The 27557-nt window shown below is 36.4% G+C and overlaps 2 protein-coding genes across 6 annotated transcripts in view; both read right to left on the bottom strand.

Annotated features, from left to right (window-relative positions):
• LOC149710142 (transmembrane protein 47) overlaps window positions 1-11905 on the bottom strand; it is a 94741-nt gene extending 82836 nt beyond the window's left edge. Inside the window, exons 1-2 of the mRNA XM_089859626.1 lie at window positions 11604-11905; window positions 10740-10808 (exon numbers count right to left, since the gene is read on the bottom strand). Of these exons, the coding sequence (XP_089715752.1) occupies window positions 10740-10793 (54 nt within the window). The 5' untranslated portion in view covers window positions 10794-10808; window positions 11604-11905. The remainder of the gene's footprint in view (window positions 1-10739; window positions 10809-11603) is intronic.
• Window positions 11906-12753: 848 nt separating this feature from the next.
• Ack-like (activated Cdc42 kinase-like) overlaps window positions 12754-27557 on the bottom strand; it is a 28709-nt gene continuing 13905 nt past the window's right edge. Inside the window, exons 2-16 of one of the 5 annotated variants that reach the window (XR_016376761.1) lie at window positions 26312-26612; window positions 24787-25134; window positions 23612-23901; window positions 23262-23538; window positions 23062-23180; window positions 22132-22299; window positions 21897-22048; window positions 21375-21497; window positions 21137-21303; window positions 20402-20955; window positions 18798-19631; window positions 16546-16689; window positions 16381-16450; window positions 13833-15640; window positions 12754-13681 (exon numbers count right to left, since the gene is read on the bottom strand). Coding sequence is in view for 4 of the 5 variants with exons in the window: in XM_089859478.1 (XP_089715604.1) it covers window positions 15416-15640; window positions 16381-16450; window positions 16546-16689; window positions 18798-19631; window positions 20402-20955; window positions 21137-21303; window positions 21375-21497; window positions 21897-22048; window positions 22132-22299; window positions 23062-23180; window positions 23262-23538; window positions 23612-23901; window positions 24787-25134; window positions 26312-26557 (3717 nt within the window). In the remaining variant the exon portion in view is untranslated. Of the gene's footprint in view, window positions 15750-16380; window positions 16451-16545; window positions 16690-18797; window positions 19632-20401; window positions 20956-21136; window positions 21304-21374; window positions 21498-21896; window positions 22049-22131; window positions 22300-23061; window positions 23181-23261; window positions 23539-23611; window positions 23902-24786; window positions 25135-26311; window positions 26613-26872; window positions 27017-27557 lie in introns of those variants that run through there. The other 4 variants (XM_089859478.1, XM_089859489.1, XM_089859465.1 and 1 more) reach the window with 4 other exon arrangements.

Here is a 27557-nt window from a genome sequence, read left to right as displayed (position 1 = left end):
GAAACGTCTAGGATGCCCCCTGTGTCTTAAAGAAGAAGATTGTTCTCATACAAAAACAAGGCTGCTACGCTGCAGCACTTAACAATCGTCTACTGAAGGGTAGGGGCGTGCGCAAAGCACTCTGGGAGATAAAAATTGTCACAGAGATCTGATCACCATTTCGACTCCATGTAAACTTTTTCCTCCCAGTTTTTAGTTTGAGTGACCCTTTTAAGCCAGACAAACTTCCTGTGAATTTGACTGAAAATTATAACTTTCTCTGAAGTCTTAGTCAGCAATTTACTTCCCCGACATTTTGCAGGTTTGTATCAACCCTGCAAGACTTCTCTTAGACTAGAGCTGGTTGGTGGCGTACCCCAAGTTTCCCCAATCTTAAACAATTAAGACTAAATCGGAGTGAAGGGCAAAAATCACCAATGAATGAAAGAGTGTCTAAGAAGTAACTTGTAAGTACAGCTTTGCGGGACTAAAAGAAACTTTTCATCGGATCTATTTTGAGACAAAGTTTGAAGTATATACCCTTAAAGCGAGTGTGAATGGTTCAAACAAATTGAATTCATTCGCCTTTTAATGATAAAACGTTAATGAAACTCATCGAAACCTTTGTGATAATTTTTTAACAAATATTCAAAGTAGTTTTATACCGCGAGTCGGTATTTTCCCCCAACGATCTTATTGGCCAACGTTTTAGCCAACCCAAGAACAGGGTTCATACAACTTTTGGAAAACCGATTTCAACGAGTTCTCCGGGTTTTTCCCCAAACATTTCCATGAAATTTCCAAATTTCAATTTGCTATGAAGCAGGCGATAACTTACGTTTCAGTAACTTAAAAGCGCTAGACATAAGCTAGGCAATGCTCTAGCAACACGGGAACCAATGAGCATATTTTATCTGCCCCAATCGCATGGAGTGGTTATTTTTTATAGTTGAAGCAACCCCTTCAAAGAAAACTTACTCAAACCTCACAAATTTCCCAGAATTCTAAATATCCCTTAGTTCTTTGTCAACTATTTATTTCTTAGAGTTTTCCAGGTTTGTTTGCATGAACCCTGTATGCAAGAAAATTTCTTGAAACATTAAGTCAACCACTTGATACACTTTCAAGTGATAGGAAATGAAATATGCCAACTTGCAGGAAATTTCGAGTACTCCCACAGAAAAACCCAAGCTCCTAAAGATCAAAATTTGAATTTAAAAAAATAAAATAAAATAAAAAGAAGAAACCACTCGTAAACCCTTGACAATTTGAGACTCATTTTTTATATGATCCCCTCTAGCAGTAAAGCTGGTACTACACTCGAAGCGAGCAAACAAAATAAACAAAATCCCGAGTGGGCCTTGAGGGGGGGGGAGTTGAAGGGTAGACCGGTCGATCGCGTTTGAGCAAAAAATAAAAGGAAGCCGACGATGACGTACTTATAGCTAAGGTATACTTTATGCTACAGAGCGTTAAAAATTTAAGATACGCCTTTAGGTGGGCAGTCACGTCCGTTTCGGTAATATCAGAGTTGGGAGGATAGACATAGAAGCGGAAAGAAGATGAAGAAAGCTAGAAATTTATTAGTGCAGAAGCTCTTACACGCCAGTCGCCAGTTGGAGTTACGAGCATTCTGGAAAACGCAACGAAAGATAATACTTCCCAAAAAGGATGTTCTTCAAATCGTCAAGAATGTATAAGTTTCTAACATGAATACAGTTTTCTTTTTAATCGAAAGAGCGTTAGGGTTTCCCGCAAAGTACTGTGAACAGGGAGCCCACTCTTAAATTTAAATTCCTTATAGGAAAAATAGGAATTTTTTCCGGAATTATAGGATTTTCTAGGAGAAAAAATGTGTTTTTATAGGAAAATATAGGACTAAAAATGCTCTACTATAATACAATTTTGTATGTAGAAAAATCCCAAAAAATAAAAAATAACAAATTGGATTTTACTTTGAAAACTCAGAAGAACTTAATTAAAATATAACATAATATAATATATAAAAAATCCTAAGCGAGCTCCACAATTTCGGTGTCTATTCAAATGTGATCTCGATAAAAAAAGCTAAATTTTGATAAATTTGATGCTAAACTATACGAAAACTTCGACTAAGTCAAAAATATAGAATATTATAGGACCTTTTAATGAAATTATAGGATAATATAGGACAGGTTCAAAAATATAGGAATTTATAGGAATTATAGGACCGGTGGGCTCCCTGTGTGAAGTACCGCTATTGGAAGCCAAGTACCACCTGACGGATTCGTCCAATAGGGCTACTCCCAATGCAGTGCTTTGTGGAGAAGCCTAACGCGTAGTGTTCATTACGGAAACTTAATTGCACTCGTATCTTCTTTAATATTGAAGATAGAAACATGGTTACAATTGATATCATTCATTATTTTATACGCCATTTCGATTAAAAAATAATACAATATTAACGAAGATGCAATTAACTTTGGAGTCAAACGTCCAATAGTATTTTTTACCCAAACTTAACGTGCTTAACAGTGTAGCCTAACTCATTCGAAATATTCAATGTATAAACAAATGATATTGTATTTGTAATAAATAAAAAAAAAATCTGCTTTAATCTTTCATTTAACAATAAATAACAAAAACTTGATAAGATAGATATGCAAATTATCTCTGTATAGGCAACGAGGAACTTTCAACAATTATCTTAGATTACAATCGTAATATTCCATATTATTGATGACAAAAATAAAATATCAAAGTAGGTGAGTGATATGGTGATATTTAGCGCGAATTTTTACACCATTTCGATATGAAATGCAGAATTTTATCTCTGCCTTAAATGTCGCTCGGATAATGAGGGTAGAGACGGTGATTTATAAATTCCGTTGCACATTACGATACTGAACGTTGCCTACGCCCTTCTTCACCGTCGAAATGGTCTATTTAATTCATATATTTTATATTACGAACTATTTTCAACTAAATAATTTTCACTATAGATGATGACGTAGCAGCGTATGACCTTTTAAAACGAATGCTATTAGATCTACACGTAGTACTAAATACCGTCTCTTAATTTTAAGGAACGTATTTAGCGATAGAGATACATATCCTACTTGGCTTGGAACTTAATTACTGGTAATCGAGAGTAGATCTAGATGAGTAGACTTTGGCAAAGGGCCCTGGAAGTACCACATCGGGGTGATTCAAGTTCTATTTTATTTTTTTATTTTTGGAATGTTGCCGACACGGTTGTCTTGTTGAACGCCAAGTAGGGCGTAAGAAAACAAGACTGATTGTAGCGAAAGATGCCCTACCCCAAACCATGTCCAATCCTAATGACTGCCTCTGAACGCCTTGCGTCACCTCGGAAGTCAACCTTATCTATTTGAGCCAGGATTCCACTGTAACCCCAAGTACTTAGCATAGTTGGAAAGCAAAACAGAAAAGCTATTACATATTCAAAGGATTTAACAGTTACTGTAGGGCATAACATCTAATTTCTGACATCCCAAAGAGGAGGTATCAATAAGGACTGCGATGGAGAGAACGCCATTTTTTCCCCACAAATTAGTCTAATTATCAGTGCCCATTTTAAGTACTTTTAATACCATGCGTTTCTAATCGTTAATTGGGTAGACGACAACTCTTTAAAATTATGGATACTTCGGGCAAGAACTTTTTATTTTTAATCGAAAGAGCGTATAGAATAATGAATATATTAATTGGAACCATGTTTTCATCTACAATATTAAAGAAGATACATGCAATTAAGTTTCCGTGATGGACACTACAAGTTAGGCTTCACCGCGAAGCACTGGGGAGTACTCCTATTGGACGCATAAGTAACAACAAGCGTCCAATAGGCGTTCTCTCCAGTACTTCCCGGCAAAGCCTAACGTGTAATGTCTATTATGGACACTTAATTGAATGTATTTTCTTTAATATTGAAGATAGAAACATGGTTCCAATTAATAAAATAAGGGATATATATCCCTTATTTTATACACTCTATCGATTAAAATATAGAATATTCTATCCCGGTGTATCCCTTTGAAATTATAACACCGTCAAAGTATTTCCTAAAATAATTTAATATAGCCAGCTTTCTTACCGTCCAAAGTTCACCTTGCTACCCCCGGAAATAGAAAAAACATTAAGCCTTTACTAGACGCCAAAGCATGAAATTTTAAAGCCAACTGAACTATCTTAAATTCTTAATTCAAACGTCTGGAATGACTCCTATTACCAAATGAATTATTTCATTTATTCATTTACACTCCTTCCGAGGATAAACGAGTTACTAATTGTAAATGATTGATGGTGTATTGTGTACCATACACTTCCATCATACTCTATTATTTCTGATAAAAACCTATATATAATATCATGAATACATACACCTACTAGGAGTCATTGCGCCCCAAATACATCCCAAGCTAACGCCTCAATATTATGACGTCTTTCTAAAGCTATGTTCGCACTCGCACGGGAGTACGTTGACAACTCGTTTGCCTAACTAGTTTGAAACACTCTTTAATGGCAGTTCGGAGCGATTTCAACAGCCTCGGTTCACACCTTAAGATTAAGACGCTTCTGTTAGCGCTGTCTGCTTATCTTTTCGTTGGAGCTGTCTGCTTCTGCTAAGGCCGGTGAAAATACACTTAATATTAGTCTCATCCCATGTGAATTACCCCTGGAAACAAGAAACTAACTTCCAAAGCCGCTTTAAGTTGGTTCGGGAAGCAACTTCAAGAAACCGCGTTTGTAATTAGCTTCTCGGGTATCAGTTCTGTTCACACTTAATTTTGGAAGCGTTTTGAATCGCATCCCATGTAAGTGTGAACATGGCTTAACTGTAATTTCATTGGTTGGTAGCAACGCGAGGTGTAACAGGCAGCGAGATAGATTATCAATACGTAAAATTCATCATACCAAAAACGGATTTATGTGAGAAGAACATTGAAGGTAGCAAATTCACTACCCATCCTCGCATACTTTATTGAGAAACTTCGTCTGCTTATATTTTGACTCCACCCACAAATTCTGTATATAACTATTTCTAGAGATCGAATTTGTGGGTGGAGTCAAAATATAAGCAGACGAAGGTTCTCAATAAAGTATGCGAGGATGGTACCAGAGGCTAAAGCTATGATCCCACGTTCTTAGTGCATAAATCCGTTTTTGATCATACATGATTAATCCAGCTCTTCCCAAACCAAAAACCGCCTGTAGATACGTTGAGAAAACTGCCGGCTACACAATAATTCCTAGTACCTGTATGCATTCCTGATGATAACATAAAGTACCGCTTCAATTCACCGAAGCGGAAACCCTAACCCTTACGCTAGAATAAAGCTATTTTATCATCGATATTTAATCTAGAACGCAACTGGCCAAAAATACGAGCAACACAAATAATACAATGGGGGTCAGTCTGGGTCAAAAAAGTAAAACTAAAAATAAAAATGACGCTCTAGAAATCTGATACCACACTTCCCCCTTTACCCATCACCCCCTTCATTTTTCTATACGCCCTATCAACGTCTCCTGTCATTTAAAGAAGGTATCTGAAAGGATCTACCCCTTTACTTCGTAACCAGTCCCAAGCGACAGAAGTTTCTTTTTTTTAGGTACACAATATGAAGCTTATTTTTCATCGGGTCAATCGAGCGACCCATTTTTTCTCCTCGAAGAATTTTTTTTTAGCCAGATCAAAAACTAACCAGAGGTTTTTTATAAGAGAGACTGAAATCAATTTTTATTTTACAAGGGGGGAAACGTCACGACACTAATTTAGTCAAAATCACAAGTAACATGTTAATTTTAAGTATACCAGTTCAGTTCCAAATACAGAGCTGAAGAAATTAGCTTTAAGAGATCTAGACAGCGAGAAGAGAATTAAGATGGAGTGGTAATGATGATGGGCGATCTGCAGGGGCAGGGGTAGATTTAATTTTAGAAGCAGGAATGGAGAACGGTTAGTATTTACTTCAGTCCGACTCATAGCCCAGTATAGAGCCCCTCCCTCCAACACGTAAGGAAAAGTTTGAATTATCTTATTGGCTCACTTAAACTACGTTTTGATAACGTTACTGACGGAAACGGCGAAAAATACGTAATTCCTTTTTTACCTCTGTCGCTATGATCCGCCTCTTCTTTCATACCCCTTCGTCCCGGGGAAAGGGGGTCCCGGACTTTGACGCGCGCCCAGATTACTCTGTTCTCCATTCCTACTTCTAAAATTAAATCTATCCCTGGCAGGGGCAATGAAAGTATCCCAGATTACCCTACCCTTCGGAAGAGGCGATTGTTAAGTACTGCCGCGTAGCGCCATTGTATTTGTATAAGAACTAGCTTCTTTTATTAAGACACAGGTGGCACCCTCGACGTTATCGTACCCGTACGACCCTACCGAAACGCTAAGCATGCTGGGTGGACTTCAGTGCCGTAGATGGGGTACACTCTGCTCTGCAACGTTATCCCTCTCTCATACAAGCTCCAGACGCATTTAAATAAGGCTTACGTTTCAATTTTCATATTCAAATTAGGCTTTAGGTGTATTCAAGAATCGGAGGGCAAAATTGAGTCTAGTGTTTAAGACTGATCAAAAGACGTAAGACACTTCAAACAATAAGGACTTTGGCGTAGTGGTAACATTGAAGCCCTAGATAACTTATCCCTGTTATGTTTATAATGGGGGCCATCCATAAAGAAACTCTCGTGAAGGTTATGAGAAAGCTAAGCCTAATATTTTGCTCTAAACATCTACCACGGTGACTTTGTAATATTAATATTACAAAATCGTGATTTCCTATTTAATCCTTGAAACACGATTTTCAAAAATAAATAAAATCAGAATCCGGTTCTATTTCTAGGGTTTTTAATACGATTTTCCATACGAGACTTAGCCAGGCTTAATTTGACATTTAAGGGGCCCTAGCTGCAACTGTACCTGACAAAAAGGAGGGGGGGTTAACATAAGGTATAACCTAACCTTAACATCGATAGATGGTCACGCGAGGGCGGGCAGTCAACGAATTGGGTCAATATTGTAACAGGGAGGGAGGGAAAGAAACGTAACCAAAAATAAATACAGTACACGATTCGAAATCGGTCAAAAACGTACTCCCGGTGGGTGGTAGGGAGGGTATAATCTTGTAGAACAAGAGGGGGACTTTGGTCAAACAATTAAAATACAGTGATCGATGAGCTCTTTTCAACGATTTTCTTTTTGGTTTAACCCATTGCCCTAATGACTGACAAAAGAAATTAAGGAGTGTGGTTGAAATGCACACAACAAAAAGAGCTTATTTTATCAAAAGACAGACTTAGAAAGTTTGATATTAAGAAGTAGAAGCAGCGAGTTCAAATAAAATTAACAATTTTGGCCAGAAACTTTAGGAGTTCCGACTGTTCAGCATTTATTTATTTGTTTGCTTGTTAAATTTTCCTGTCAATACCCGATTCACCATATTTCAGCCAATAAGAGGGCAGATAAAGGAGCGTGTGCATACCGAAAGTTGTGGTTCACATTCAAAGAGAGAACTCTCCAAAGCAACTTTCTACTCCTCTTCTTTACAAGCTCTTTGGTTTCACATGGCCAATTAAACTTTACTGAATGCTATACGTTTACAATACCGTTAGTGCTACACTTGTATATAGATAGGTGTACTTATAATGCTAAAAGCTATAGTGGTGCCAGTTCGAGAGCTATGAGAGTACTGACAACATATGGTTGAGTTTACCTTTGACCTTGGGTGTCTGTATTTGCAATAGTCAATCTCCCTTTACGGGGACATAGGATGGTGACGTCACACTTAAGACCTCTGAGATAACTTTATAGACTATTCAGGAAATTGCATACGGAGGAGGAGAGGCCGCCAGCCCGCAATCGGAGTATTCTACTTCGCGCCAAGAAGTAACGCCAGATGGAGTCTGGGTTTCACTACACGTGGGATGCTAGCCAACTCACACTGCCTCTAGTGGTACGTCTTGGCTAAACGGAGAATACCCAATGGCGGCCTCACCCCTGTGTGTTGGTTTCTCTGTATGTAATATCTGAAATGTTCTATTCAATCTGAACTAATATTAAGACTTTCTGAACTCGTCACAATACTTCATTATTAATCAGAAGCTTTTCATTTTGCCTTAATTTTACGATAAATTGATTGGTGAAGGAACAGTCACACTTCGAACGTTTCGCCTTATAATAAACTTATGGTATTTATGTAGAGGTAAAATCAAAGGCTTAGCGCTTCCAACAAAAAAGAACACCCAAACGATATTGCATCCTTTCCTTTTTTAGGGCAAAGAAGTCTAGAAACAATAACACGAGGGGGAAAAATCGTTTTTCTAGCTGAAAGAGAACACACACACACACACACAACAATCCCGCTGAGATAAAGCTTGGATAAACTAGAGCACTTTGGATATAGTGAAGAAATACAATAACACAGTCTGCGTAATAAATTAAATTGCACATACCTCCTACTGTCTTTATATACTTTTAGTACTATTACCGCTACTACTACCACTAGCATCATATATTGCAGAAAAATTTATTATAGGGGCAGCAGTGGTTGAAACAGCACTTGCTTTATTTTTCTTGGCAGTATTTTTTTTTTTATATTTTGATTCAATTCGTATTTCTATGTTTCTTTAGCGTGGGTGGGGGTAAAATAAATTCAATTCAATTGAAAGGTTTCCAATGCATTTTCACTTTCATGGATATCCATTATTTAAAGTAATAATACCATTGTCTATTTCTTGCACAGAGTTCGTGCAACTTTTGGAAAAAATATTTCCCTAACATTTAAAGGGTTTTTCCTCCCATATATTTCCCTGATATTTACAGGGAGCTGAAATAGAGGTGTGGCTTAAAATGGCTCCTAACCATTTCCACCAAAATGGCGGCAAAATTCACATAGTGAAAGGCTAGTGGGGGGGCGAAGGCTCCTGACTGGCTAAGTGAGGGTCTGATGCTTAGTAAGGGAGATTTTCACCCTTCGCCAACTCCCTATAGAGTAATGTCAGTTCTACTATGCAAACGTCATACCATAGAGTAGTGTCGGTAGAGGGGGGGAGTAGACTGTGTATCCCTCCCTCTAGGCGCGCCTTTGTAAGAGGGGATACTGTACGCGTCTGGTAGGGGGATGACACTGAGCTAAGAGATAGAAGGGTATGACGTTTGCATACGTAGAACTGACATCTAGCTCTAGCTCAGTGTCATCCCCCCTACCAGGCGCGTACAGTATCCCCTCTTACAAAGGCGTGCCTAGAGGGAGGGATAAACAGCCTACTCCCCTCTCTACCGACACTACTCTATAGTGGTTCTTAGGAGTAATAACTACAGGATGGCTTTGCAAAGATGGGTTCTATGGAAATTTTACATAATTGTGACTATGTCCTGACATCTGTACGGAAATTTTAGCAAAGACTTTTCTGATTTGCGACTAGATATTAGGCTTTCAATATGGTAACTGATCTATTAAATTATTAGAGATATTTTATAAAAGTAGAATAACACTCCAACTCTTCCTTTATGGACGACCCCCACAATAGACCATTTACTAGCGCCAAATATATTATGAGAAAAAGACCTGGTGGCAAATATAGTTAGCTATCTACTAGAAAGTAAATTATAAGGCTTCAGAATAATCAACTGCCGAGTCTGGATTGGGGATTATCCCCATTATTGTGGTGAAATTAGTAACTAACGCCATCATACCAGTAATATAACTGACTTCTAAATTTGATAGGCTCACAACTTCACAATAACATCAGTCTAAAGGTTGAGTGCAATATATAACTTCACTTTATGGGTATCCAAGATTAAAAACTAAGTCAAGGATATTTTCGAGAAGACAATTTGTTACTTAAAGTTTTTCAGATATTTAGGAATTTCTTACACTAACATCCTGACAGATTAGGGAACAAAAAAATCAATACAGGATGTTTCTTTTATTTATTCCATCTAAAACTACAACTACAACTACCCCATTAGGTTCTATCAAGAAGCCATATCGAGTTTACAAGGGAGAAGGTATAAATTCGCGCCACATTTCTAGCTTTATCGCCAGTCAAAATGTATAGTAGGTCCGGAGTTAATCCCCGCCTCTAAATTAAAACCAGCGTATATCTCATTGGTTCTTGAAAACTCACGTCAGCGCGACGCGAATGACGAAAATTACGAATTTTCCGACTGAGGAGAGGCGAAATAGCCCGGCCTCCTTTTACGTCCCCCCTTGTATTTTGAAAGGGGGAACTGGAACTATGGCGCGCGAATACTTAGGCATCTTTAACCTTCTCCCTAGTAAACTAGATATCGCTTCTTGGTTCTATGTTTTCTCTTTGTGACTCATTCATAGATATCCCGTGAGAAAAAACAATGGATGGAATATTTCTCCTATCTTCCATTTTTTAACCGAACTCCGTGTGGAGAAGCCACTAAGAGTAATACATTGAAATATTTATGGCTTCCCTCACTAACCATACCCAATATGTAATCCCCCATTTTAATTAAGTAGACCACAAGTTCCCCAACCCAAGATAACGATGAATAAAAGAGGATTATTTTTCATACTTCCTCCGTCCATTTTACTAACAGACAATCTAACCTAACCTATCTATCTTTTAAGTGAAGAGGTTCTTTTTTGTAAGTTTGAAATTTATCCAACAATTCAAGAAAGTATTTTTGGGTACTTGGCACAATTTAATTGCAATTAGACAATGTGCACACCCTTAATAGGTTTGAAGAAAAGGTTTTTTGCACTTACTTTGAGTGGTCTAACGACGGTGACTGTTTCGATGGTAGTCGTAGGAGCCATCATTGTTGCGTTTAAAGTCTAAAAAAAGAAAGCATTTTCAGAATTGAATATTCAAAATCGGAAAATTAGAGGTTAAAATACGATGTTTGGTTTTAAACTACCACTTAAAAGTTAAGATTAATAAATGGTTAACTATTTTTGACTGTAATTTAATTAAAAATGTATCTTAATTTCAATCAATTAATTAATTTAAATCTAAATAATAAGGCAAAACAGCGTCAACCTACTTTTAGTCAGATATTTCATTCAAAATACAGTTTTTTCAATAAATATCATTTATTCAAGGTTAATTATAGGATAATTTGTTAAAATTAAGGTTCGGAAATTAATTAAAATAATTAATTATCATATAATTAACCTCCAAGAAATGATATTTATTGTCAAAACTGTATTTTGAATGTGCGAGCTAAAGTAAAGTTTTTCCAGATATTTTACTATAATAGTCAAGTTAATTCTTTGCAAACATACCAAATAAATCAGTGCATTAACTCAAACCACAATAATTCGATTAATTTATGTAAAATATTAACGCATTTATCCCTATAAACACGTAAACATGTAATCCTGACAGGGGAAGGCTTAGCGGCAAACTGACATGTAGGCAAAATATTTTACCGAAAAGAAAAAACACAAGAAAATGCAAATGTAGGGCATGCGAAAGGCCAAGGCTTAAAAACCCCCACAAACCGCTACTTATGTGTCTGAATCATGTCTGAATTATGGGAAAGCAGCTAGCGAAATTGAGAATTCAAAACATACAAGCCTAGGCCTAATCTCGATCAGTATTACGAAATCGGGGGATGATATACTCACGTTTTATTTGAAATTTGAATAAATAATCTCGATGAAAAGTTGATTAAAACTTGGAAATATCACTAGTTAATCCAAAAACAATGCGAGCATATCGCGTACTATAAATCTACTATTATCGTAACGTCTTAGGAACGCTATCATGATTGAAGATACTTTCCGGATTCCAAAAGCAACGTTTCGACGCCGCAGGCCCTATATCCACGACTAATGCCGACTATCCAACCAACGCACTACGTAACTGTACGTCCCGTTCCTTGTATCAAAATAGCCTAAAAACTAAAATTTGTAGATAAAATTACGTAATCACACCTAAAACATTTTTTTCTGAATTTCTTTCCGATTTTTACAAGAATATCTATGCTGCTAGTGACATCTAGCGTCTCAATTGGTCTCCAGAGAGAGGTGAAGTTGATGAAAAGGCGAAATTAGTCACGTGACATACGTCACGGAAATTCAAATATAAAGTTTGCACGTGCAACGAATCAAAAGCCGATTTTTTTTTTATTTAAAGTTCTTAAAGGGAGGGTGAAGAAGAAAATCAAGTGATTTTTTACCGATTCTTCTACAAATTATAAGACCAGTTTGCATAGTGAAACATTCAGGAAATACTTCACTTCCGAATGATTTTAAAATTCAAATTAGGTTTAGGTTTTAAGGATAATTTTAAATAAGGACCTCCGACCAATCGCGTAACGCCCTGCCTTTTTATTAACAAAATTCTCGTGGCACGTTCCATGTCGAATGAAATTTATCGGGAGACTTGATAAAATTTGCGCGCGACATGACAATCGTGGCGCGAGATATAGAGCGTGCCACGGAAATTTTGTTACTAAAAAGGCAGGGCGTTACGCGATTGGTCGGAGGGGTTTGTTTAAAATTATCCTTAAAATCTGAACCTAATTTGAATTTTAAAATCATTCGGAGATATTTCCTGAATGTTTCACATTGCAGAATGGTCTTATAATTAGTAGAAGAATCGATAAAAAAACTCTTTGATTTTCTACTTCACCCTCCCTTTAAAGGGAAGGTGAAAAGTACAATAAAATGATATTTTTTCTAGGTGGCGTCTGCATAATCGAATCTCAAGAGATATTTTGTTGAATAAATTCAAACAAACGATACTTTTTTGTTGAATAGTCTTTATTTCACATTTTTCAGATCTTTTTCTTTGTTTATTTGTCGTGTTTACAATATTAGTAGCTGTACAAAAATGGCACAAGTCATTCGTATATTAAAAAAAAGGATTTTAAAATCTCATTTTTTTGTTTCTTGTAAATGTAAATGTAATTATCTGTCTTTATGAAAAATTGATTCTTCTCGAGTGTTGTTTCATGAAATTTTTAAAAAGTGTAGAAAATTTTTAATACTAAAAAGGCGTTTTTTATTTTTTTTAAATTTTCCTCTGGTCCCGTCTTCTATTATTTGGGTTTTCTTTTTTTTTTGTAAAATTCAAAAATAATCGGCTTTTTTTTTTTTTCAAGTTTGCCAATATCAATATCGTTTGAAATTGTTATTAAAAATGGAAGGCAATCTTGGAAGACTATTTAATAGGAGAAGCAGCGGAAGTAAGAAATTTAGACCAATTTAGACCTAATTCACTAGTAGTTTATAAAAAGCGTGTTATTGGGATTCTAAAGTAGAAATTTAGACCAATTTTAGACCTAATTAACTTGTAGTTTATAAAAAGCGTGTTATTGGGATTCTAAAGTAGAAATTTAGACCAATTTAGACCTAATTCGCTAGTAGTTATAAAAAGCGTGTTATTGGGATTCTAAAGTAGAAATTTAGACCAATTTAGACCTAATTCACTAGTAGTTTATAAAAAGCGTGTTATTGGGATTCTAAAGTAGAAATTTAGACCAATTTAGACCTAATTCGCTAGTAGTTATAAAAAGCGTGTTATTGGGATTCTAAAGTAGAAATTTAGACCAATTTAGACCTAATTCACTAGTAGTTTATAAAAAGCGTGTTATTGGGATTCTAAAGTAGAAATTTAGACCAATTTAGACCTAATTCGCTAGTAGTTATAAAAAGCGTGTTATTGGGATTCTAAAGTAGAAATTTAGACCAATTTAGACCTAATTAACTTGTAGTTTATAAAAAGCGTGTTATTGGGATTCTAAAGTAGAAATTTAGACCAATTTTAGACCTAATTAACTAGTAGTTTATAAAAAGTGTGTTATTGGGATTCTAAAGTAGAAATTTAGTCCAATTTAGACCAATTTAGACCTAATTCACTAGTAATTATTTTGGCCACAATTTTAGAGAAAACTACTTAATAATTTATCTAATAGACAAAAAAAAACCAATAATTTGGAAGCTAATTGTTATTTTAAATATTAATTAATAAAATTTGAAGACAATATTTAATTTACCAAATTGGAATAATAATAATTGCGTTGATTAAATTTAAGTTTAAATAAGCTCGGGCGCAAATTGCCAAAAATACAGTCATTTATACTTATAGTACAACATCAAAACGCGTATATAATTAAAAACTATTAAATTATAAATCTAAGTTTTATTTTTCTTTCTTTTTGTTTTCTAATTTAAAAACGAGTTAAATGACTTAGTTTTACGGGATTTATTTTTAAATACAATTTTTTTTAACTATCTCTTAAAAAAAAAGAAAAATTAACGCTTAACACTGAAGGAGGGAAATTTATTTTCAGTACACGTTGTTAGTAGGGTATTAGAATTAAAGGAAAAGGTCAGGTAACTTAACATTACACCTTAAAAGAACGGACCTTTCCTAAACATAAAAGGTAAAATATAAATGACCCCTTATTACAAAATAATTAGCATTTAATTAGTCTTAAAAATAATCAAGGACTACTGCCTCGCCATCCGCCACTGCTTTAGTGGCGTCTGCTAAACTGAACCTGTTATCAATACCAGATTGGTTGAATTGTTCTCATAGGCTGAGAGGTAAGAGGTTCTGGCTAGCAGACGCCACTAAAGCAATGGCGGATGGCGCATTAGTCCTTGATTATTTTTAAGTCTAATTGGCCTTATTCCTGATCAGCGCCACCGAGGCGTAGCGGCGACTTTTGGAACTATAATAATACGGTAGCCAATCAGAGGTGGCGCTGGAGTCGATGGACTCTGATGGAGATCTGTTATTTTCTCTATTTTGAATCATGTGAATAGCCAAGGCTTAACAAGCGATATGGTTTCAAAAGTATTAAAAGTTGATTTCACCTTTCTTATTCTGTCTAATATTATGAAATAAGACTTTCGGAGTAAGTTTTCATTCGATTTTGGTATATTTGGAGATTATTAGGTTCATAATAATTAGTTAAAACATGTTTTTTGAAGTTGAAGCGGTAATAATCAAAACAGAGAAAATAACAGATCTCCATCAGAGTCCATCAACTCCAGCGCCACCTCTGATTGGCTACCGTATTATTATAGTTCCAAAAGTCTCCGCTACGCCTCGGTGGCGCTGATCAGGAATAAGGCCAATTAAATGCTAATTATCATATTGTAATAAGAGATCATTTATTTTAATTTTAATATTTAATTCATTTTATATTTATTTAGAAAAAGCTGCCGTTCTTTTAAGGCATTACGCTACGTTACCTGTTACCTGAACTTTTCCTTTAAGATAAATAACAAAATATTTATTATTAAACCTAATTCTCGTTACTTCATAATTGAATTTTATAATTATGAAAAAAGAACTTAAAGATTAAATTTAGTAAAAAAAAAAAATGTGTGTGAAAAAATAACAAATGCAGAAGATTATTTAAATTTTTCATATAAACATATAAAGTGTTATAAAAAAAAAGAAAATTAGTTAGTTTTACGAATTATACTTCAGTGTTGGTTTCTCGAGGAGTGTTGTTGGTTGCCAGCAAGAAATTGGCGGCTTGTTGCGCATCCCAATTACATCGAATCAAAGTTTCGAGGCAGTTATCCAAAGGAGGAACGAGATGCGTTCTTAGAAGGCAAATTAGCCGTTGATACTTGATAGCCTTATGAACGTCCCAATCAGTCTCATTCAGAGCAATCAAACAAGCTTCCTCGGTCACCTGCTGTTTTGATAACGGGGAGAAACAACAACCAACATGGTCTCACACAACTTTTTTTTTTTTTTTTTTTTTTTTTCACAACCCTGCCTCTCTCTCTCTCTTTCTCTCATACCTGAAAAGTTTGAAAAAAATAATACCAAAAATTCAAAGAGAAACAACGCTAAAACTAAAAGCTGCTATGCTATTTTGTGGTGTGGTTATTGCAGAAGTAGGATAAGGGACTAGAAGTATATACTGAGGTAACCAAATTCTTAATTCACTTGGCGAAAGTGAATATTCTTGATAACACAAGAACGGTTGGCCCTCTGGTGGCGGTTTCTGAATTTTCCCCCTCCAAAACGTGAGACGCTCGCGGTGGTAGACGGCCGAACTAGATTCAAGCACCCGCGTCCGTGTTCCGCGGTTTTAGGTTGAGGGGAAGGGGGTAGGAAATTTATGTTTTTGGAACTCGACCAATTTTTTTCTCTCTAGTGTAGGCGCGATGGAAGCGGTATGATAAAATCCTCAAATTTGTTCACTAGTGCCTGCTGGGATCTATTACCAATGCTAGAGCTATTTACTTCTAGTCCCTTATCCTACTTCTGGTTGGTTATTGTCATAACACGAGCAGTTAGTCTATTTTTAAGAGCAGAGAAGGACTAAATAAATTAAATACTAATTGCTCTAAGTTAAATTATATATATCCTCTCTCTCATCCTGGTTTTTCCGTTAGTTTAAAATTATCGGATGAAATGAGAACTCGCCTCTTTAGCAAGAACTTTTTGCATTATCCTTACTTCGTCAGAATACGCTCCGTGAGCTCTACCTCGTGTTCTTAGAAGAAAAAAAAAACAACGAAGTTTCAATTTTTTCAAGCTTTTAAACTATTGTTAAGATTTGATTAAGACTGTTTTTAACTTTTATATTACCTATTGGCGTTAGGTTTGTCCAGTGCAAACTCTAATAAGTCTTCGCAACTAACATGGTCGCTCTTTTTCAGGGCAGCTTCTTCATTAATTTCGTCCAAACAATCAATTTGCGCTTGTATTCTCGTCTCAAATGAGTCGTCCAAACTAAATTGATTCAAGGTGGAAATTTTTTTAAATTAACAAATTGGACTCTATTAAACTTTGAAAACTATCGCGAAACGTGCTCAAAACCATCGCGAAACGTGCTCAAAACCATCGCGAAACGTGCTCAAAACCATCGCGAAACGTGCTCAAAACCATCGCGAAACGTGCTCAAAACCATCGCGAAACGTGCTCAAAACCATCGCGAAACGTGCTCAAAACCATCGCGAAACGTGCTCAAAACCATCGCGAAACGTGCTCAAAACCATCGCGAACCGTGCTCAAAACCATCGCGAAGTATGCCAAAAACCATCGCGAACCGTGCTCAAAACCATCGCGAAGTATGCCAAAAACCATCGCGAAGTATGCCAAAAACCATCGCGAAGTATGCCAAAAACCATCGCGAAGTATGCCAAAAACCATCGCGAAACGTGCTCAAAACCATCGCGAAACGTAGTGATCGTACGGGGTGAGATTTTTGTCGGGTCGGGTTCCGAAAAAAACCCGGAAAATCGGGTCGGGTCGGGTCGGGGTTTTCCTTTTTAATAATATAAATGTAATTAACATATTCTAAAAAATTATACATAGTAACTATGTACTACTAGCTGTTACCCGCGGCGTCGCTCGCGTGTAATAAGAACTACCATCAAAATGATACAAAGAATGTGTAGATTTTACTGATGACTAATATTTTTGTAGCATCCTAGGAGCGAAGGCACTCGGCGTTGCCCGTCAGCCCGTCGGGACATTTTTTATTACTTTTCACGCGGACATTATCCCATAAAGAAGGGTTTTTTTAGTTTTTGGCCGCCATTTAAAAAGATGGCAACAAATCGAACCCAAAAGAGCATTTAGTCTGTCTATAGGTTAAAGGAAACCCGTGTACTAAATATCTGTGAAATCGGTTGAAACGCGCGGACTTTGTTGCATAGAGAAGAGTTTTTACATTTCTGGGCGCCATTTTTTAAGATGGCGGCGGATTGCAAAAATCTTTCTTAGTACGCGCCTACTTCTTATGAGTAACGTTCCTGCAAATTTTCAGCCTTCTAGGGCAAGCGGTTTGGGCTGGGCGTTGATTATCTGTCAGTCTGTCAGTCAGTCAGTCAGTCAGTCAGTCAGTCAGGACTTTGATTTATATAGTAACTATGTACTATGTAATGTAAGGAATTTATTTTCTGTAATTTAGTTCCAAGTTATCACTGCTTTAGTGCTAATCTGCCATATCATTGCTTTAGTGAATCCAATAGTAGGCGAATCTGCCATATCATTGCTATCTGATAGAACGTCGTGGAAGGGATTGGGGTAACTAATTGTCCCAGAACAGGCGCAACTTCCATCTAAAAAGTTTCCAAATTTTCCTTGTCCTATGTCTTTGGCAGTGGCTGAAAGCGGTTTCTGGTACTCGTGAAACTCTTCTACCACTTTTTCAATTTTGAAATCAATTGCTCGCAACTTAACACACAATTAATACATTGGCGTTTGACGGACGACCATGAAATTGCCGACATATATTAGTTTTCTACTGGCTTTCGAAGCCTCGAGACAGAAAAAAATTAAATATTCAAGCTCGCCCTAATCAGATTTGAGTTCCTATCTACTGTAACACAAAGCGCGACCGTCAATAATAGCTTACCCTCTACTTCGCGCCCACCCCGATTTTTTTTAAACCCGACTTCAAAATTGACTGGCCGGGTCGGGTCGGGTCGGGTTGGAAAAAACCGGGGATCCCCGACTTCCCGGGTCGGGTTCGGGTTCCCCGTACGATCACTAGCGAAACGTGCTCAAAACCATCGCGAAACGTGCTCAAAACCATCGCGAAACGTGCTCAAAACCATCGCGAAACGTGCCAAAAACCACCGCGAAACGTGCTCAAAACCATCGCGAAACGTGCCAAAAACCATCGCGAAACGTGCCAAAAACCACCGCGAAACGTGCCAAAAACCATCGCGAAACGTGCCAAAAACCATCGCGAAACGTGCCAAAAACCATCGCGAAACGTGCCAAAAACCACCGCGAAACGTGCCAAAAACCACCGCGAAACGTGCTCAAAACCATCGCGAAACGTACTAAAAACCATCGCGAAAATACAAAAAATGAATTGTGAAACTTACTCTGATATTTTCTTGAGCGCCGATATTTTTCCTTCTACAGTTAAAGCGGGTGAAGCGAGACTAGAAGATGGTGAATTTTCATTACTAGGAGACTCCGGCGAACTACTTTCTGGCACCGCAATGGGAGCTGAAATATTAGAAGCTTCGCTAAGAGTTCTATCTCTCTTCGGAAACACGGGAGCCGAAATATTCGAAGCTTCGGCAACAGTTCTCTTCACAAACACGTTACTATAAGTATGCTCGGCGTGTTCATCCGATTGTTGATTCGTACTAATAATAGGTTCCGAAATTTGTTTTCCCAAAGACAACTTAGACGCGAACGCGACAGAGTCCATCCCTAACGGAGTAAGTAAAGGGTGCTTCCTAGTATGAGTTTTTAAAACGGGTAAAGCCGGTTTGGTTCGATCTCGAGGTGGTAACGGTAAAGGGTTGTTCGAGTCGCTACGAACTATTTCTTGATGAGAATTTTCCGGATGAGATTGTAGATCGAGTTCTCTAGTAGCCAATTGAGAGGGTTTAGCCGCTACGGGAGGCGGAGGAGGTGGTGGTGCACCTAAACCAGCTCGACCACCAGCGGGTAAAGTATTACTGGAATGAGGGGTGGTGGTGTTGTTGAAAGAGAAAGAAGCATTGGCCGCTAAACGAGCTACTGCAGCCGTGTGCGGGGTTGAAGCCCGACCGCTTGCTGGGATACCGTGTTTATTTCCACGCACTTTAGGTCGAACTGGTACTCCGCTACGAAGCATTCTTAAAGGGTTTGATTCAACAGATTCCATTTCGGAATTGTTGGCCTCGGAAATCTCCGTTACGGGTTGAATTGATCTCAATGATGATCTGAACGATGTTAAAGAACGTTACGCGCATTATTATTACCCCCCAAGGTAGTCAAAACTGTTAATTACGAGCACGAGGGGTCGGACGTTTGGCATTCTGACTCAGATTTTAGAAATCTGGAAATCTAGTCCAAGATTTTAAGATTTCGGGATTTTAAAGGAGATTTTCAGATTTTGAACGCGATTTTGGGCTTTGGAACAAGATTTCGGGATTTTGTTCAGGATTTTCAGATTTTGAAACAAGATTTCGGGATTTTGTTCAGGATTTTCAGATTTTGAAACAAGATTTCGGGATTTTGTTCAGGATTTTCAGATTTTGAAGGAGATTTCGGGCTTTGGAACAAGATTTTCAGATTTTGAAGGAGATTTTTAGATTTTGAGGAGATTTTCAGATTTCGAGGAGATTTTCTGATTTTGATATTTTAGGATGAGATTTCGGGATTTTACGTTAAGATTTCGGGATTTCTAGATTTTAATGTGAAATTTCGGGATTTTAGGTGAAGATTTCGGGATTTTCAGATTTTAAAATAGGGATTTCGGGATTTTCAGATTTTAAGGTAGAGATTTTGGGATTTCTAGATTTTGACATGAGATTTTAAAATTTTCAGATTTTGACGTGAGATTTTAAGATTTTTAGATTTTGACGTGAGATTTCGGGATTTCGAGATTTTCGAGAGAGATTTTAAACAGATTTCAAACGAAGTGTACGGAATTTTGACAAACGTCCGACCCCTCGATTAATACCCCAAGGTAATTAAAATTGTTAATTACCTTGTTGGCAATGGAAACTGATGACTTTCAGGTGGGACAACGGATGTCTGCCCTTTCTCAACCAAAGAATTGTAGGCCTCTTTAGCTTCCTCCGATAACGTATCCTGAATATCGGGAATAGCTTCAGCTTCTTCACTGAAATTCCTTCGTTCCGCTTTAGGACTACTCTTAAACTTGAAAGAGAACTTTCGATGTTTTCCAGGAGAACTTGGAGTTTTGGGACTATCAGGTACGTTATCGGAATCCCCGGACTTGGAATCCAGTTCTAACATACTCTTGCAAGCCAATTCTTTCGCCATGGCAATAGCAGACTCGATTTTCTGTTGATCATGTGCCGAGATTGGTTTCACCATCGGTTGTTTCTTCCTACTTCCGGTATTATAGCCCTCTTTAGCTCCCATAGCTTTCGAAGTGATCTCTTTGATTTCATTGCGAACATTATTGCTTTCGTTGGATTGTTGTTCGTCCAGGTCAAAATCAGACGACCTGGTTGAACTTCCGGTGTTAAGAGCCTTCAGGAACTCGTCCATTAGTGATGGACCAAAGTCGAGGCTCTGTGAAAGATGTTCAAAAATGATGATTGATTTGCATAAAATCACTAAAGCTAAAACCAACGTGAATCCTTTATTTTGTATCTTACAACAAAGACCGTTACTCAATCTTACGATAAACTGCGCAACTACGAGTACGAGTACAAAAACCACCAAGTACTTCAAAAATAGATAAGATAATTACCTCGAACTGTGGACTCTCGGTAGAATTGAAATCATCAAAATCTCCCAATTCATCATCGCTTATTTCATGATATTCATGAGGAGTTTTCTGTCCCTTTGTAGTCCCATTTATCTTTGACTTTTGTATCGCACTCGCTTTCGACTCTTTACCATCTTCGGACCAATTATCTAAAATTAGACTTACCCTTGTCAAATAAGCTTAACATAATTAAATTAACCCAAGTAATTAAAATTAATACCGGAAATGGGGATACTTTTCCCATCAATTAAAGAATGAGATTTTGATAACAAAGGAGCTTTATCAGAAAGATCGGAAGAAGCTCGAGTAAGTGAACTTCGCTCCCGATCTTCATCAGGTTTATCTGTGAAACATTGATTTTAAAATTTCCGCAAATTTTACCTCATTATTCCAAGAAGTTATATCTAGTATCTCAGAGAGAAGGTATAAATTCGCCAGATTTCCAGCTTTATCTCCAGTCCAAACGTATAGTAGGTCCGGAGTCAATCCCCGTCTCTAAATTACAACCAGCGTATATCTCATTGGTTCTTGAAAACTCACGTCAGCGCGACGACGCGAATGACGAAAATTACAGTCATATTTTCCGACTGAGGAGAGTCGAAATAGCCCGGCGCCTCCTTTTTCGCCCCCCCCCCTTGTATTTTGAAAGGGGGACTGGGACTATGGCGAGGCGCGAATACAAAGACATCTTATACCTTCTCTCTGAGATACTGATATAACTTCTTGTTATTCTGAAACTTACAAGGGGTGACTACTTGTTTGGGTAACTGATTATATTTATCGCCCAAGAAAGAAATATCGCCAAAAAAGGCTCCGTCTAAACCAACGTGTCCAGTATGCTTACAATCTCCTTGAGGACCCGATATCATATCAGTTCGTAATCTTAAAGAAAAGCTAATTTCATTTTTTAAAACATCCTTACGACGTTAATAAACCAAAACTAAACTAATAATAAAAGACAAAAAGTTCAATGGAACCTTCTTCTGCTGGCGTAAACTCCGCTTTTTCCGTCAGTTTTGACGAAATTAGGTCTAATTGTTGGCAAGTTTTGTCCCAAATACGCAACGGTATTGGCTGGATTGAATAGACCAGTTTTGCCCGTGCTCAAAACACCTTTCCACATTTGTGTACTGTCCGTCACGGGTCTTTTAAATTAACGCGTTCATTTTATTAAAATTAGTTTAAATAAGCTTTTTAAACCGATTTAAGGTCGAGCTAAAGCCAACTTGGGAAGGGGGGGGAGGGGTTTTTCATATGCCTTTAGTTTCTGCTCATTTCCAAGCAAGTGTTTCAATTAAAAAATTTCAAGACTTTACAAACCGAAAGACAACATTTCAAAGATTACAACAAAATTGTGAAAAACTTTTATTTTTGAAATTACATTAAGTTAAATGACATTAAATTTAAAGTTACTAATTCCAATATATCTTGTCTTTCCGTCGTTTAAATTGCATAAAATTTTGCATACACGCGCATTAACACCTACGCTAGTGGTTAATCGAGACACTTTTGCAAAATGTCAATTATGTAACTAATTAAGCGAATAAATTAATTTAATTAGTGACTTAATTAGTTAAATAATTGACATTTTCCAAAAGTGTCTCGATTAACCACTAGCGTAGGTGTAAATGCGCGTGTATGTAAAATTTTATGCAATTTAATCGACGGAAAGACAAGATATATTGGAATTAGTAACTTTAAATTTAATGTCATTTAACTTAATGTAATTTCAAAAATAAAAGTTTTTCACAATTTTGTTGTAATCTTTGAAATGTTGTCTTTCGGTTTGTAAAGTCTTGAAATTTTTTAATTGAAACACTTGCTTGGAAATGAGCAGAAACTAAAGGCATATGAACAACCCCTCCCCCCTTCCCAAGTTGGCTTTAGCTCGACCTTAAGTAATATACCTTTTATCAAGAACAGTGATAACATCGCCTATTTTATATTGTAACATTTCTTTTTTGGTTTTGGGACTACCTGTTGCTTCGAGACAATCTTTCACAGCCTGTACTTGTTCAGCCTTACACTATTTGAAATAAATTGTCTTTAAACCCCAATAACTTCAACCTATGACCTCAAATAATGATTTTTTTGGGGTTCAACGTACATCTGGTAGACTATTAAGTATTTCCGCAAATTTGGGCCTTTTATTAGGATCATGTTGCCAACATTTCAACATGAGCGTGTAATATTCTTTCGGACAACATTCTGGTTGTTCCAAGCGTTGAAAATTGGGTTCGTCAATGGCTTCTAATATCTGTTGACCAGTTAAAGCCGGCCATGGTTGAAATCCGTAACTAAACATCTCCCAAAGTGTAACTCCGTAAGCCCAAACATCACTGGCTGATGTAAATCTCAAATAATTTATACATTCGGGTGCGCACCTTTAATTAATATCCCCCCGAATTAGTTTAATTAATAAAATTAACAATCTAAAGAGTTAACTCTCTCTCTCACCAGGCAATGGGTAGCTTTAGGTTAACGTTAAAATTTGTTTGATAATAGTCTTTCCCGACACCCAACGCTCTCGATAAGCCAAAATCACTTATTTTAACGTTGTTTTTGGCAAAGACTAAGATATTTCTCGCTGCCAAATCCCGGTGAATCAGACGTTTGCTTTCCAAATAGTTCATGCCTTCGCAAATTTGCAAGGCAAAGTCACATAATAATATTACGGGAAAACTCAGTCTTAAGGCGGGCTCTTTTAAACATTCGAGTAGAGATCGTAATGGAGCCAATTCAGTCACCTAAAGAAAATTTATTTTGCAAACTCTAGCGTTTAATTTGAAATTTTTTTACTACAAAACATTAAAAACGTTTCCCGAACAAAATTTCTTTACTAAAAAACGCTTCCCGAACAAAATGTCTCGACTAAAACATTAAAAACGCTGCCCGAACAAAAATATTGAAGTTTCCCGGAACAAAAATTTCTGGACTAAAAAGCATTAAAAGTGTTTCCCGAACAAAATTTCTGGACTAAAAAGCATTAAAAGTGTTTCCCGAACAAAATTTCTGGACTAAAAAAGGCTTCCCGAACAAAACGTCTGGACTAAAAAACATTAAAAACGCTTCCCGAACAAAAGTTTTATACTGAAAAAACATTAAAACCGCTTCCCGAACAAAAGTTTTATACTGAAAAAACATTAAAACCGTTTCCCCGAACAAAAATTTCTATACTAAAAAACATTAAAACCGTTTCCCCGAACAAAATTTCTATACTAAAAAACATTAAAAACGTTTCCCCGAACAAAAATTTCTATACTAAAAAACATTAAAAACGTTTCCCCGAACAAAAATTTCTATACTAAAAAACATTAAAAACGCTTCCCGAACAAAATTTCTATACTAAAAAACATTAAAAACGCTTCCCGAACAAAAATTTTTATACTAAAAAACATTAAAAGTTTCCCGAACAAAACTTTCTATACTAAAAAACATTAATTTTCCTGGAACAAAAATTTCTGGACTAAAAAAAGGATTAAAAGTGTTTCGCGAACAAAATTTCTGGACTAAAACGTTAAAGTTTCTACATTAAAAGACAGTATCTTTGACATTAAACAATTAACATCTATGAATACTGTGACACATTCCAAGAGAATAAAACTGCTGAAGTAACATAAAGTAAAACTTACCAACATCAGAGCCGCAGTGTCTAAAACAACACCATAAAGCCTGACAATGTGTTCGTGGTCGATAGTGTGCATGATAGCCGCTTCTTTCAGAAACTCCATATAGTTATTTTGCATTCTTTCTTTGCTGAGACATTTTATAGCCACTTGTATCCTCTCCCCATCTTCGTTGGTCCAAACTCCTTGCTGAACAACTCCAAATTCCCCCACCCCTAGTTCTTTATTGATCACGATGGTATCAGCGGATATGATGTGTTTGCTAGGAACTCTAACGCTGTTACGATCCAAAGATGAATCCAGCAATAAGATGGAGGTTCTGTCCGGATCTTCTTTATGTTTTGGTAAAATCATCTGTGATAAAATGTTACAATATTTACGTTTAGGGCTTACAAAAAATCTGAGTTCCAATATAATGATTATAAAGTGAATAATTTTATCCTGGGATTTATACGTATTTTCGCTATAATTTTTCAGGGTTCATACAACGTTTGGAAAACAAATTTCCCTGAGATTCCCAGGTTTTTCCCCATTTACATCCCCCACTTTTCCTGGTTTTTCCCGTATATGGAGTATCCTATAGAGCAAATGCTAACGGAAGGGGGGGGGGTAAATATGACTATAACATACTCGAAGGACATCCCCGTATCTCTAGTAGAACAAGAGTTCTGATGGAGGGGATGTTCACGAACATTTTGCATAATTACTCGGCTCTGTTTGACGCACATTTCCCTGAATTTTACTAAAAAAATTCAATTTCCCTTAGTTTTCTCTGATGTTTTTGTCAACTATTTATTTCCCTGATGTTTCCAGGTTTGTATGAACCCTGTTTTTACGTGTTTCCGCGATAATTTTTACGTGTTTTCAGTATTTTTGCGATAATTTTTAGGTGTTTTCGCGATCATTTTTAGCATTTTCACGATAATTTTTAGGTGTTTTCGCGATCATTTTTAGCATTTTCACGATAATTTTTACGTATTTTCGCGATCATTTTTAACATTTTCACGATAATTTTTACGTATTTTCGCGATCATTTTTAACATTTTCACGATAATTTTTACGTATTTTCGCGATCATTTTTAACATTTTCACGATAATTTTTACGTATTTTCGCGATCATTTTTAACATTTTCACGATAATTTTTACGTATTTTCGCGATCATTTTTAACATTTTCACGATAATTTTTACGTATTTTCGCGATCATTTTTAACATTTTCACGATAATTTTTACGTATTTTCGCGAACATTTTTAACATTTTCACGATAATTTTTACGTATTTTCGCGATCATTTTTAACATTTTCACGATAATTTTTACGTATTTTCGCGATCATTTTTAACATTTTCACGATAATTTTTACGTATTTTCGCGATTATTTTTAATATTTCCTTTTTTTTATTAATTGTCAAGTGTTTATAACATTCACAACTTTTCCCATATTTTTGGATTATTAAATCATTATTAATTATTATAACCTCCAGCTGGAAATCACCCTTCCCTTACAAAATCTCCATTTTTAAATTACATACCTTTTTAATCTTCATGATGTAATTTTGAGGGTAATATTTGTTGAAAAACTTTCTGAGTCTCCGTTGTTCAGGCTTACTCATACCCATCTGAGCGAGATCATCTTCCTCCACATATTTAAGTTGAGATATACTGGCAATCTTCAGATCATTCTTCAATGCATTGTAATAATGAGCCAATTCCGCTTCCAACAGAAATTCGTACAAATTTGGCCACGAAGTTGAGGCTGCTACGCTTGTCGTTGACATTTTCACCAAATAATTGGTTCAGTTATAACTGTCACTTCATAATCGTAATTAAAACCTGAAAATATAAATAAACATAATTAAATACATTGATTAATGTTGGTTTCTAAGTGAAAAGTTGATTTATACTCTAAAATAATATTATTAATTCCCCTACTGCATACACATTAACATATTGACAAGGCGTGGGAATCAAACTTCGGTACGTTTCAAAAAGAAATTCAATTCTTAACCGCCCGTGTTATGGTAAAAATAAATATGAAACCGGTTTTAAAGGGAATTCATCTGATCTCAACCACGAGGAAATGAGTAACTAACCTTTTTTTGACAGATTAAAACGTGGCTTCAAAGTTTAAAACCGATCAATTATTCTTCAATTCAACAGAAACACCAATGTCAATGCGTTGCGTTACTTTCTTAATTATCTAACAAAAAATAATCAGCCAAAAAGTCTAAAAACTCGCAATTAATTCAAAACAGAGCGATTTAAAAACCACGCAAACTCAACGCGCGCTCTGAGTCATCTGGCGCGAGATACATCCCTCCTAACTTTCCCCGCGCAATTTCGAAGGGGCTGGACATTTACCGAAAATAAAATCCTAATAATATTCGTCAGAAATCTCAAAAAATATTTAAAACTTGTAAAAGAAAACAACTTATAACTAAATAAGTTCCGAAATTCATTCATAAGTCTAAAACACTATACAATAAAAAGTCTAAACAATATTTCCCTGACGTATCGTAAAGTACCCGACACCTCAATCTCCCGCCAAAGCCAAAAAGGGCGGGAAATGAAGCGAGCGTTTTCCCCCCATTTTTCATCATTCTCATTCTCATTCTCATCACATGGATGGGTGAGGGAAGAGGGTTGGGGATAGATTTTGACAGGTCTATATAAAAAGTTAACGGATGAACGGATGAGAATAATCAAATGGATCTATAAACCCCCCTCATAACGCGGATATATTATTTTTATACACAAAGACTACATTCACTTGAGCTT

This window comes from Phalangium opilio, unplaced genomic scaffold, assembly GCF_054372755.1.
Source record: "Phalangium opilio isolate 3A_F unplaced genomic scaffold, DU_Popi_V2 ptg000011l_1, whole genome shotgun sequence".
Lineage (NCBI taxonomy): Eukaryota > Metazoa > Arthropoda > Arachnida > Opiliones > Phalangiidae > Phalangium > Phalangium opilio.
Note: the sequence above shows the minus strand (reverse complement) of the source record. Positions and strands in the feature narration are given on the sequence as shown.